General features: G+C 41.9%; 1 protein-coding gene across 2 annotated transcripts; it reads right to left on the reverse strand.

Moving 5' to 3' along the window:
- Positions 1-838: 838 nt before the first annotated feature.
- Positions 839-13714, reverse strand: SCPEP1 (serine carboxypeptidase 1). Of its 2 annotated transcripts, none has more exons than XM_042802756.1 (13): positions 13612-13714; positions 12172-12317; positions 10570-10659; positions 9515-9670; positions 8954-9028; positions 8691-8763; positions 7679-7716; positions 7366-7494; positions 5800-5884; positions 4883-4993; positions 4098-4235; positions 2423-2586; positions 839-2300 (listed from the first exon to the last, which is right to left on the reverse strand). In XM_042802756.1, the coding sequence occupies exons 1-13, from the start codon at positions 13658-13660 to the stop codon at positions 2235-2237; spliced, it is 1320 nt and encodes a 439-aa protein (XP_042658690.1). In that variant the 5' UTR covers positions 13661-13714; the 3' UTR covers positions 839-2234. The 2 variants fall into 2 exon arrangements, with proteins under 2 accessions (XP_042658690.1, XP_032858084.2); XM_033002193.2 differs by having other exon boundaries at positions 4883-4996.
- Between the last annotated feature and the right edge of the window lie 8 nt (positions 13715-13722).

Here is a 13722-nt window from a genome sequence, read left to right on the forward strand (position 1 = left end):
GTGAAATAAAAGGAAAGAATCCTCCTTGATATTACAGGATTGCTGCTTTTTTGTTGTTTGCATTTAGACACTATTTAAGAGCCTGTCTCCACAGGCAAGTAGTTTTAGTCTAACATGTTTAGATTTGACATAGCCCCTGAAACCAACAAATCATTACCAGCAGCCTTCTCAAAACCATCTTTTTTCCTTATAAGCCATCTCTTTGCCAACAGGAAAAACCTGCAGAAGCTAAAACAAAGCAGGACAAGAAACAGATGTCTCAGGCCTATCACTGAGCACAAGCTCTAGGCAATGTGAATGAATGTCCCATTTGATAAAGAAGTGCAGGAACAGCAGTAAACAATGCTGTCTGGAGATACCATCTTCTCAGCTCTTTCCCTCTATCAAGCCCTATAGTATTAGTTGTTTAGGCATAATGCCAAGTATTGTATGTAACAGGATTCAGAACTACCAGCCAACTCAAACTACCCAGGCTCAGACAGAGTTACTTGCTTGGAGAGTTGTTTTAAAATATTCCAAGAACGCAGCTATGCAGATTTACACACCTCTAAGACCCTCCTCTTATTCTTCATCTAATGCTCAACAAGCAAGAGTAGAAACAATTGCTGGGTTGCCCTTCATGCTCTGAAGCAGTGCATTTTGTGGAAGGGACAGGGAGACCTGCAGTCCCCGGTGCACATGCTCCTCATCATGTTGTGCAGTCATGGGGGGAGCACAGACCTGTACCCTTCCCTGTCAAGTGTGACTGCATCTGCTCTCATTGGCAGGGGCTTTACACTGAAAAGCCAAAACAGAAAAGATTGATTTCACTGCTTGAAAAATCACATGAGATGCTGAAGAGAGATGAATTAGACCTACTGCGTTTATTGAAAAACATACTTTAAAAAAATAATCTGGATTTGCATCGCTAAAGTTCTCAAGAATACAGTTCAAGCAGAGAACATGAAGAAGGAAAGCAATTATTAGGTGCCAATACTCCAGCTGCTGGGTGATTGCATGTGTTTATACAGCATTATGCTTCAGTCCTTGGTAACCCAACACTATCAGACATTTCATGAGTTTCAGCTACTGGAGTAATTGAGGAGTTGCTATTTAGGATTCTGACAGCTGGAACAAGCTGTGGCACCTCCTATCAGACACCAATAAACTACAGTCACTTTGTGCTCCATAGCAGAAGTCAAATGATGTCTGACCAAGTCTACCCTTGACTGCATATTATATATTTAAAAAAAAAAAAAAAAAAAAAAGCTTCAAAATAATAGGTCTCTGTGAGACTTAAAAAAAGCTCTAGAAAAGTATGGATCAAGATACTGGTTCTAGATTGTATATCCTCCTTTTAAACACTGCTGTTATCTTTCAGAATTATGCTATTATTGCTGAAATAGTGCTCTCCTTTCCACTCTCCAGGCTAAGCTCACATGGTTTTAAGAGGCTTCTTTTTGTCCATTAGGACTCTCTTCAGTATGAGAGTAGGATATTAATAGGGCTCCTGCTTCAGCCTATAGAAAAGCAGGAATTCCTGCTGGATGTGCTTTAGGTGTTAAGGCTAAAGGCAAAGTTTAAGTAATGATCATTAAAGAGAATGAAAACAAGAAACAAATGGTCAGATGAAAAAGGTCAAAGCCTCCTCTGGGGGGTGTGTTTTTCTCTCTCCATAGCACAGGAAGCCTGAAGAATCTTGGATCCTAACTTGGGCACCTCAGCAAACTGAGATGGATTGTAATTCCTCTAAGGCAGGTCCCCTATCCTGGCATCTTCACATCTTCAGTTTGTAATCCAGCCAGGTGACTGAAGCAGAGGACTGAGGACAAAGGAAGGAACATTCCAGAGTCTCATGAAACAGGTTAGCTCTCAGAGAGGAACAAACAACAAATCTAGTGGGACTCAAATCAGGTTTAGTCTTGGAATGTGAACAGACAAGACAGCATTCAGGGAGGGGCTTTAAAAACAGCACAAAATCCTTCCAAGTCAAAGGCAAATGCTCAGAGCTAGTTGTTTCTGACAGTGGACTTCCCTCTGGAAGAGTCATTATGAACAGTGTTAAGGCAGCAAATCACATCTTACAAATTCCAAAGCAACAACTCATTCAAGGAAAAAAATGCCTTTCTGTGTGCTTGTACACAGTATCAGCAAGATCAGAGAGGCTGTATGTCCAAATAGCCATTGTTCCTCCTGTGGCTTATTATTCTGGACTCACATTCGGCAGGAAGCCATACCAGCTGGCCTCCCCTTCCCTAGTGCTGCTGTTGGGTCACCATCCTGACCATTTTCAGTGCCATCTCTCCTTGATCAGATGGTACCTAGTACAGAGATAAGAGCACATGGTAAGCAGCTTTTATAAGGAAGCAGACAGCAAGCATATATGCATCTTCAGTCTTCTTGCTGATAATGGTGCATCCCACCCCGAGAAGTACGTATTTACCATGTGCCCAGCCTTAAGAATCCAGAAGAAAGCCAAGTTCTCATAGGCTTTGTGGAAAGCAGCTGTCTCAGTGGATTCTGGAGACACGTAGAGAGCCTTCCACCTTTGCTGGCTGAACTGGTCCAAATTAGGCCATTTCAATTTCCGGATCCATGCCTCCTGGCCTGTTAGAGATACAATATGCTTGATTACTGATACTGACCCAGCAACTTGGGAGTCCCAGTTAAGCTGGATGCCCACCGTAGTAGATACCAACATAGCAGTTAGAAGAAAGTCTCTGTGTGCTCAGATTCTAAAACCAATTTTGCTATGCCTAAGAAAATGATCAAGGCTGCTTTCAGGATGAGCTGAAACAAACTAATGGAGGGAGAAGGGAAAAAGCAAGCAGTGAAGATGTATGTGAAATGGATTTATGATTGCCCAAGTTGCAACCCTAGCAATTCTGACATATTTTGCTTTACTCCTCAAGCACCTTGAATGTCCTGCCACGGAAAAGGATCAGCCACAAAGTACCCCTCTGGGAAATCAGAAGGGACACTGCTTCTCTGTTTGTTAGTCACTCATCAAGAAGAGCCTGGAAAAATTTTCTGTTTTCAGGTGCCTGCTAGAGAAGGCGGAGGTCAGGACAGCAAAAAAGACCAATTCCAGGACACCAAGGGGGACAAAGCTTTAGCCTGCCTCTGAACTACTGGAAGAATTTATATGTTAACTGCAGCTCAATTTTAGCTCAAAATGTGATAAACTGGAGCACCACTAACTGCTAATCTGTTTTGACAGCCCAAATACTCTGTTTCCTGATTTATTGATTGCTATACTGTTCATGCAGGTCACCAGAATATCAAAGTGGGCAGAGACAGACAAAGGATAAAGCCTTTCACAACACAGGAAGATGTTTCCCCAGTCTGGGACTGCAGATTATTTAAATCAACAAGAAAAGGTGAATGGAAGAAAGCACAGCAGTCTTGCAGCATGAGGCATTTCAGCAACACTTGGCCTGACTCCCAAAATGCTACTTGATCAAGCCTGCATCTTGCAAGCAGTAAGGGACAAATAAAGCCCCACAGTGGCCAAGCCATGCAGGAGCCTACATGTCACTGAGCAGCAGTGTGATCACTCTGCAACTGCACCCTCCCTGGGTAATTACCAACACCCTTGTTCCATCTCACCTGGCACCATGCTCTCTGATACAGGCCACTCAGTGAAGGCTGACCTGCGTTGTGCACAGATCTGTAGCAAGATACAGCCTTTGCCCCAGAGAACAGGATCTTCAAGGCACACCAGGAGAAGAGAGGATAATCTCCATATATTTATTCATCTATCCTCATTCTTCATTTATGAATGAGTGTACATACATACATAAATATGTGTCTATCCAGAAGAATTATATGAATTATTAGCTGCCTACTTATTTATGGGCTTCACTGAAACAAGCAATTATTGATGTTACAGATCCATTTCCCAACCGTATAATGGAGGTAAAGGAACTGCCTCTGTCAGAAGGATGTAAACAAACATTCTAAGAGCTGCTCATTTATGACTGCAGTATTTAAGCATTGCCAGTTAGATAGGAGGTTTGCACAGAATACTGAAGAGATCAAGGTACCAATATTACTGGCAACTTCATGTTCTACTTGTCACGTGTTACATTCCCAACCCCAGTCAAGAAGTCCCTTACCCATGGTGTCAACAATGAGATCCAGCTGCCCATTATAGACTGTAACATTGATGTTGGCTGCCAAAAGCTGATCAACAATGTCAATGACAGGTTTCATGAAGTCCTCAGCCATGTTCTCAAAGACATTTCTGGCCTGACCTGGTTGGAACCAGAAAGAAGATAAATTTTAACTGATGAAGAATGTCATCCCCAAGATGGAACAGAAGACACTGGCTAAGGGTGCTAAAATGCAGTTCACAGCTGCATAAAAACCAGTCCTAGCCCAAAGTGGCAGCCAGTGATTTATCAGTCTGAGAAACTACAGAGAACCAGAAAGCAGCCACGCTCCCACTGGAGATCACACAAAACAATGTAGCTTCTGGCTCCTGTTACACACATACAGGGTGCTGGCATCAGTCCTTTAAGCCTTCCTTTCTGTTTTGTGCCCTCCCCTCCACACCATGCAGCATTACACGAGACCAGATTTCTGGCAGAGAAAAACTGGCAGGAATTTCAGCAATAATACATGAAAGACAGAAACCAGCTGCTGAGATACAGAGGATATTCTTCCTCCTCCTGTATTTTTAGCTGCTTGTCTAAAGATAGATACAAGCAACAAAACTAGAACCACATCTGCTCCCACAGGCCTGCCCCATTACATGTTAATTTCTGAGAAGAAGTCTTCTTCTTAGGCCCAAAGATAATGAAAATTTAGTGCAACTGCTTACTACAGTAAAGTATCTTCCTACAGACTGCAATACTGTAAACAGCAATAATTAGATCCACACTAACAGACAGGAGAGTACCTCCCCATTTCACACAGTCAGGAATAATTTTTAGCTTCTTTCTGATGGGTCCATTCATCAATTCATTTAGGCTGTTCTTATGCATACTTTTGACATGGCGCTGGTAAAGTCCTACTGAAAAAGAGAGAACACGCTTTGATTAGTGGCACATTTAAGACAGTCATCCTGCATAGATATTAATTTTCAGTGCTACAGTCATGGCCAACAAACTCTTTTCTAATGAAAATGCAACACCAGAGAGATTTGCTTACTTTTACTAGAAACCACAGAAGTTAACCCTTATTTAGGTCAGGGGATGATCCAGGAAGAACCCAAACATCCATTTCTACTTCTGGCTAATCTAGTATTTTTTCAGAGGACCAGCTTCTGCTTTAGCCACTCAGTACAGACATAATTTCTTCCTCTCAGCAGACCAGTACTTTTTGAGCTGCAATGCTTTACTTTTGGGAGTTAACTGCCATTCACCTTCCCTGCTGAAGCCAACAGAAAGAGATAAAGAGCTTGAAAGAAACTCTACACATGTGTTTTTCATGCATAAACATGACGGAGCAAAAGAGTCTAATCAGACTATTTATATTGATGAGACATTATTGTGTCCTAGCTTGAAGACAGAAATTAAAGACATTAAGAGGAAGTAACTTAAAGGTCATAAAACTATGTCATAATTAAACCAACAACTTCCTTGGTGTAATTTGTGCAGGATGTATAGGTGGAGGTGTAATCTATGGAAGGGCTGTTCCACATTCCTATTTATGCAAGAGCAAACAAGTTCTGCTCAGGAGAATACCAATATCCTTTGGATCTGAAGAACCCACTTTAAGGATATGCTAAATCGAGGCTGTTCCCACTATCAGAGTTGAAGGTACGCAAATGCAAACATAAGGCCTCAGAAACTCAAGTACTTAAATACAACTTACTGAGATGGAGATTTTCTTGTTCATTCGATTTCATTTCTGGAACCTCCTTAGTCATGATGTTATAAAAGTTCACATTATCTGTGTTCTGAAAACACAAGATAGTTTCAGTAACACTGTAACAAAACGTTTCTCAGATATGAGGAACAGAATCTCTTCTGAAAAAAAAAGGTAAGTAAATCCTAAATAAAGTACACCATAACCTAACACTTTACCTACATGTCAGGGAGACACTTAAGGAGAAACTTCAGTTCTATGTTTGCTTTGAGAAGTGGGAAGACATTTCTCAAGTCTGTTGTTCACACATGGGTTGTGCCAGAGATGCTATTTACTTCTCTGAAATGGATGTGAAGCTACAGGAAGCCTTACAGCATGCAGATGACTTCAGATACTCATTACTCATAGAGCTGCAATGCCAGATGTTGCTTTCAGATGGTCTCTTCTGCTAGATCTAGTCTAGCCTAATGCTGCCTCTTGCTCAACATTCTCCCAACCTTCAAAATCTAAAATGCTTCCTCAAGAACGCGATGATAGGTATCAGTCACCCCTGCTGACATCTGGACATGTCCTAGAATTGTAGAATGGCAGCTCTGATGCACACAGCAGACTGCCCGCATCCAAAGCACAAGTGTGATCAGTGTTGCCATTAGAGAAGTTACTCCAGATTCCTGAAGCCCTGCTTTACTCAATTGCTGAATTTTAAAAGTCTTGATGCACAGGTCAGAAATTAGCTCACAACAGCAACCCTAGAAGAACTGAAGTGCCTGCACCCTGACAGAAATATCACAACTGGGAGAAGACAAGCAGACTTGAAGAGAAAGCCAAAATGGGAACCACAAGTTCCTTCCAAACAGTAAGAAGTGAAACCAACTATGTGCAAGGCACTGTCAGTTACGAAACAAAACAAACCAAACAAAAAAAAGAGTGAGGAAAGGAAACAGCTCCAGATTAGACTTTCCATTTGAGGAAGCCAGACGCTTACTTGTACTAAAAGAAAAACACAAGAGATTTTGGAGCAACCCTTCAACAGGAAGGCCAAGAACAAAATTTTACCTATCTTTTAAGCTGGAACTTTCTAAGTAACATGATGCAGTAACCCACAGTAACAGGACATATAACTTGAGGTTCCTTTCCATCCTGTTTATCTGCTATAGTTCTTTAAATATAGAGATCTATGCTTAACTTGAAGTTTGTGTCTTGATGGATGTAGTTTTCAATATTCAGAGCAAAGCTTTCAAGGAGACATAGTTCATTCAGGATTCTATAGAACTCAGTGGGACTAGTTGCATGCTGAAGATTAAGCATCTATTTAAGTGATGTGCCAGGTTGAAACCTTGATACAATACTGCAAGCCCGTGTGGGTCACCCTACCCACTGCCTCTTACAGTCACACAGTAGTGCACAGCAAACGAAGAGCTCTTTTACATCAGCACTGGTATAAATACTGGCAAAAATGACTGGGCAGGCACTTGGAAAATTCATGCCAACCCAGTGCTCACAGAAAGGATAACCTGAAATTGTGTGCCGCCCCAGGCACCAGTTAATAATGCTGGTCAAAGAAGATCTCACCTCTTCAATGACACTTTCAGCCTTGCCCCAGAGCTCTGTAGCCAGCCCATACTGATTTTTATTTATTGCATCCATTATTTCTTTGGCAACAGCAGTCACCTCTGCCAGACCATTATCATCAAGGAGAGACTGGAAGACAAAACACAAAAGGAGGATAGTTTTAATTATAATTTCACATTATTTATCACTAACAGTCTCCACGCAATCAAGGGTTTATTCTGACTAAGAGCGAACCTTAAAAATCAACATCCATTTATACTGTATGGCAGTACAAGTAATCATGTGAAGACTAAGAATTTAAGAAGGTACTTACAGTGCTGTAAAGGTAGGGCCCCCAAGACAGCACAGAGTCTAAAGAAATAGAACATATTTCAAACATCTAAGTTTTAAAATATGATTTCCTTTACTTTTCCTTTATTGTAGCAAGAATGACTGTGACAAAAATATATGGAGATTAGTTAATCAGTAAAAAGGTACTGTCAGCTCAGTTTAGCCCAAAGGTTATATACCACAGAGCAGGCTCTTTATAAATCCTGAGAACCAATAAAAATTATGCAGCGTCATTAACACCATAAACAGTGAAATGTATTTAAAGCAACAGACATGTTCTTACCAAAATGTTCTCACTCCATCACTGCAGCACAGTGCTAGAACATGGGGGAGATCTGACAAGTGAATGGGCATTGTCTAAACTGATCTGTTTAGAAAAGTTACAAGGGGAAAAAAAATCTAGTTATAAACCAAATCTGGTTTATAACAAAATTGTTTTAAGGTCTCAAGGATCAGCTGACAGGAGACAGACAGAAGTTTTCTCGATACTGTCCCATGCTGCAGAGAATCTGGGAAGCCTGCCCTTGCAAATCTCATTGAAGGACCAAGAGTCCTTTAATTTGCTTTTTGTCCTCTACCAGATACACACCCTATCTCTTCCAGGTCTGTGAGCACATCAGTTCCTCAGCACAAGGTCTTCTTGTGAAAGAAAGAAAACCTCAGTTGCAACCTTGTGAACCACAATTTTAAGTGCAGTACTCTTACCAAAACACCTCAGAGGCTAGAGAGATGTATAAGGACATTTCACCACCACTCCACTTCAAATGCAAGTCTGCTCTTCTCTGACTTTTCATAATCTAGGTACATTCTAAAGATAGATTTTTCAATCACAGCTTGCAATGTTAAAGTATTTCTTTTTGATTTACCAGACTTACTAGAGATTTATTTCACTTAAGGCAGGGCTGGCATTTTTGTTTCTAAGTACCTACGGAATGACAAAAACAACAAAACAAAATAACAACAAACCGCCCACAGTCTGAGGGTTTTAAACGTACCCAAAGGAGAAATCCATGAGTCTCCAAGAACAGTCCCCATAAAATTGGACTTTACGGTCCCTTTTTGAACAGCCTTGGTGAGTAAGAGGAAGAACAAAAACAAACAACTTTTAGTTAGATATTCATGACTCTAGAACCAGTTTTCTTTAAGTGAGAAAAATAAGGAGCAGTTTGAATTTGTTAATAGGGACAGTGTATTCCAGGAAATATAAGTATTTGTAGAACACCAAGTAAAAAATGAACTACATCCTCCAACTACTTACTTCATGCAGCTCTAAAGCAATGCCAGCAGCCATTTTACCTCCGTAAGATTCAGAAAATATGTAGAATGGGATGGTCTGGGGAAAGAGAAGCCCCACAATGAATCTGTTGGGCAGAGGGCAGAAGATACCTCCAACCATCTCCCACATCCCACAGAACCCAGGCACTGGCTGTTCACCTCTTGCTGTCAAACACTGGATATTTTTCTGATTCTAAGCTGCAGATAAGATTTCTGTAACAACCTGGCATAATTACTGGGGGAAGTTTTGAAGCAGGTGCTTCAGTATTTTGGAGCTAGAAACAGCCGTGGTCCTATATGTTTCTTGGATCACATGATAAGCAATGGGATGGGTTATTGTTTATCTAATCAGCACCAAATTCAAGATACAAATTCCAAATTGTGGGAAATAAGAGGCAGTGGTTATATCTGCATTGACACCCACCAAATGCATGCTACCTAGTAGTAAACACTGCCCATCTGGAAGTCTGTTTGCTAATTATTTTTGAGATCCGTTTAAAAGCAAAGAAAAATATCATTCTAACCAACAATTCAATTCACTTACCTGGAATTCTGTTCTACATGTGAAGAATTCTCCAAGAAAAACCATCATATCAGCAACTACTGCAGTAAGGTTTTTGGCAAACAAGCTACAGTCATCCACATAACTGAATCCAGTGCCCACAGGATTATCCACAAACAAGATACTGGCTGCCTGCAACTGTACAAGCAGAAAGAAGGATTGTATGAAACCTCAGTTCAGCACCAGCAAAGACCTTAGTTCTGATGGCACCAATTATTATCTGAGCCACCAAATCTCTGGCCCTGAAAGAATTTGCAGAAAAATTAGGTGCAAGCCCAAAAGAGAGAAAGGTACAGGTGAGACTTGTCTGTCAGAAGGTAAAATAAGAGAGTATTTCTTTTGGGTTGCTGGGCTTTTGTGAAATTCCTATAGTTGTATAGTTACAAGTGTACAAATAAAATCAGTAGATCAGCACTGAGACAGCTAGCACAGCTCAAAGCAGTAAGGCTCAAAAATAAAGAGGTACAACCTAAGGTCTTCCAATTTGCTCAGTCGGCAACAAGAAAGGCACCCAAAAAATCCCAGTGATCCAAGGGCAGATCACCCATACAATCCAGGGAACTCCAGAGTAGTTAGGCTATTGGTAGCTCAGAGCACAAATACAATTGAATAAACTTCCATCCTTCATACGCAGCTGTAATTTGCTTTCCCTTGAAGGCCACACTGGACTTCTAGTTACAAGCCATTGGTTATACGTTACCAGCCATCCAGAAAAACCTCTACTACTGTACGCAATGAAGCTATGATCTGAAATAACGTCCTTCTAGAATTTCCCTGCTCTCAGTTTCCCAGACATCTGCAATTCAAATTCATAGAAGCCCAGACATATTCCATCAAATCAATAGGTCTATTCTTCAGTTCTTAACAAGACTAGTCCTATAAGCCAATTTATTAACCATATTTTCTAAGAGGAAATATTGTAGCTCTGTTGAACTTCAAATGAAAACTGTTCTGTGCATTTTTTCATAGCAATCACCTGCTTACACAAGCAACAAACATTTGCAATCAGTAATCAGAAGCTGAACTCTCTACTATACCCAGGTTGTATTTCTTGGTTTCATTTCTTTGTCTAATGGACCAATCTCCTCAAAGTTCCCAAATCCACAGCCTGAAGCTCCTGGACCTCCCTGTGGGGAAATACCAAATGACAAATAAGTTAAAAGGCAGCATGGTGTAGATATGACAGACAGGAGAAAAAGAAAAGCAAACCAGTAAGTAAAATGACAGGTTTTAAATTTTTAAAAATGGCTTTTCCACATGTTAATTTGCAAAGCAGGCTCTCTTCCTCATCGTCTTTCATTATGTGTACACATGCCATTTCTGAAAGCAAGAATTGAAACAGAAGCAATCACCCACTTGTGAAAGCAACTAATGAGTTGCATGCTATGTGAGTGCAGTTTAAAAACCCTTCCCCTTATTCCCTTAATACTGAAAAAGTTAGCTGTACACAGAGGTTTGCAAGTGATTAGTTTTATCAGCATGTACAGCCCTGTGCCCTTCACTCTGAAGAAATGACCCAGAAAGAAAAAGACCAAGTCATCAAGTGATTATATTCAATATTAATTTCTGAAATGTACTGCTGGAGGTGAATGTGGAACACACACCACTGCCTTTTATCAAACTGTGATTGAATGGGACCAATCTCTAAACAATGAGAGTCTCTCTTACTTGTTGCCATTCCAAATCTCTGATTATTTTATCTGCTCGCTCTCTCTCTGAACATTGTTTAGACTGTAAGTTCTTCAGGAAAGGAGCTGTGATGCTACAATGTACTGGTAGTGTCTGACATAAAAAGCACTACTACTGTGAAAGGATAAAAGAGCAAAAATTTAGCAAAAGACAAAATAATGTTTCTCATACAATCTGCAGATTGAAATCAAAGTTTTGTTTTGTAACCAGGATTACACAGTGTAACCAAATGATTAGCTGTTAGAACAATGGTAGAAACAAATGATTAACCTTGAAACAATCCACTGTTGTATATGCATGACAAAAAGCAGAAGCCTAGGTAGGGTTAATGGGAAGAAGAGACTATGAACTGCCTATGTCTGCCAAATTAGGAGGAAACTAGGTAAAAGGTAATTCTGGCAAAGAGAGATTACACCCCAGACTCAAAAGAAGGTGGAGAGGGCAAACTAGGCATGTGTGCTATTTTACATGCTAAACAAAATGATTATGACCAAACATTTAGTAGAATATTAACATGTATGTATCAGTGTATTGAAAATGTAAAAATTGTGAGTATAAATGATCCTAGTTTTGGGGACTGTGGTGTGCTGTCTTGGGACAAGCACCCACGCATGGGCATCCATGCATCTTGACTCTGTGTTAATTGCTTTTTTTGCACACCAGGTAAAGAACCTGAATTTTCAGGACAACACTACTGTTGTATAAATGATAAGAACCACCTCTATTTCTGCAATTTAACTTGATGGAAGATGAGCAGTTGAGGACACCCCACAGTTGCAGAATGGTATTTTCATTATTTCTTCCTAACCTGAATACCTCATTCACCAGGTGAATCATTTAGAATCGGACAATTCTGAACCCTATTTCTGTAGTACTGCAAGATACTCTTCAGACTGAACCAGGCACAGATGGAAAGAATTATCATTTAAGTGTCTTTCACCAAACCTTACCTGAAGCCACAAGATGAGAGGTAATTCTGTGAAGTCTTTAGTTGGGTTATTTGCATAGTAGAGCCACCAGAACATGTGGGCTTTACTTCGAACTTGCACATATCCCCACAGCTCTTTGGGCTCTTGGGATTGCCTCAGAACTGCACCTTGAGGGGAAATAAAAATAAAAGTCAGCTAGGTAAAAAGGCTTGGCTTTGGGCTTTCTACCAGATTTATTCCAGAACATTACATTTCAATCTCGGGTGTGATAATTAGAAGTGCTTCCATTAAAAAAAATTACTGTAAGAAACCTGCCTACACTTACACCCACTCACACAGCTGAGTTATCATCAATGAATGAAGTGTGTAATTAAGTGCTTACTTATCAGGGCTTGATGATACAGCTGCTGCAAAAATAGCAGCCCAATAGCTAGGATAATTTTTTCCTATCAGGTAAACTTGTAAAGCCTTTTCAAGGCCTGGGCTGAAGGCAGAGACCTACTAGACACAAAGGAGTAACTCACACCAGCTTCAGGGGCACCAGGGCTCCTTCAGGGATCCAACATTGATCCCAGTCTCTGGAAAAATCAAATAATTTTATAGTCTCTAAGGAGAATAAATGCAGGGTAGACAGGGGGGTTGCTTCTAAGTGAATCCAAGATCTAATCTTAAACTCAATTAAATCAGTAGTCTTGTCAACTTGAGCAGTCTATTCTCCATCTAGGACACAGACACTCTCCCAGAAACAGACCTCTGAACCTATACCCCTTCATCTTCTGAATCATGACAGAAGGCAGCAGTCCGCTAGAGAAACAGCAATAAAGCCTTTTTCAAGCCACAGTGCCCAGAATCTTTGCTGATCCAAAGGACGCAGCTCTGAACAAGCTCTTCAGTGTGGACAACATCACACTTTCTTGATCAGCCCCCACTGCAACAGCGGTGACACCCCGATACAGCCGGTTTGCTCCTTGCAGCCCCTGACCCGAAGGGTAAAACCTGTGCTGCTGCCAGCCAGGATCAGGCAGCACCACAGCACCCCGCGCTTACAGCCACGCTGGCTCAGGCGGCTTCTTCATTCCTCCCTCGCAGCTGCCGAGGAACAGAAGAGGGTCTGGGGGTGCTTTTCAGGAAGGACAGCTGACCGCCCAGGGGAAAACAGAGATGAGAAGAGCTGCCCCGGTTTGTGGGGACCCTCTCCCACGTAGCTTACCCAGTGAATCAACTGGGACCTGAATTCCCACGTTCCTGCTCCAAAAGGGCTCCCTGGGGACGCAGACCCGCCGTCAGCCGGACTGGGAGGAGACGACTCCCAAGGTCGCGACTGTCCTCGGCAGAGACACGGCGACAGCCCTGGCTGGGGCCGCGCAGGAGCCCCCACCCCGAGCTCGCCCGGTTCCCCGCAACACCGGCGCTTTTGCCACCCCCTTCGCCGCGACCCCGTCCCGTCCCTCAGCCCCATACCTGCCGCCAGTCCCGGCAGCAGCAGCAGCGGCAGCAGCACCTGGGCCATCCCGCCTGCAGCCCGCACAGCCCGCGCGCCGCGCTCTGACGTGCCCGCCAGGCCCTCCCCGC

Source organism: Tyto alba, unplaced genomic scaffold (assembly GCF_018691265.1).
Source record: "Tyto alba isolate M040663 unplaced genomic scaffold, T.alba_DEE_v4.0 Super-Scaffold_39, whole genome shotgun sequence".
Lineage (NCBI taxonomy): Eukaryota > Metazoa > Chordata > Aves > Strigiformes > Tytonidae > Tyto > Tyto alba.

Coding starts and splice junctions, on each gene's coding strand:
- SCPEP1 (XM_033002193.2), bottom strand. CDS start 13,660: ATGGCCCAGGTGCTGCTGCCGCTGCTGCTGCTGCCGGGACTGGCGGCA. Junction 10,660..12,171: donor CTCTCATCTTGTGGCTTCAG/GTAAGGTTTGGT, acceptor ATTTCCCCACAG/GGAGGTCCAGGAGCTTCAGG. Junction 9,029..9,514: donor CATGTAGAACAGAATTCCAG/GTAAGTGAATTG, acceptor CTCTTTCCCCAG/ACCATCCCATTCTACATATT.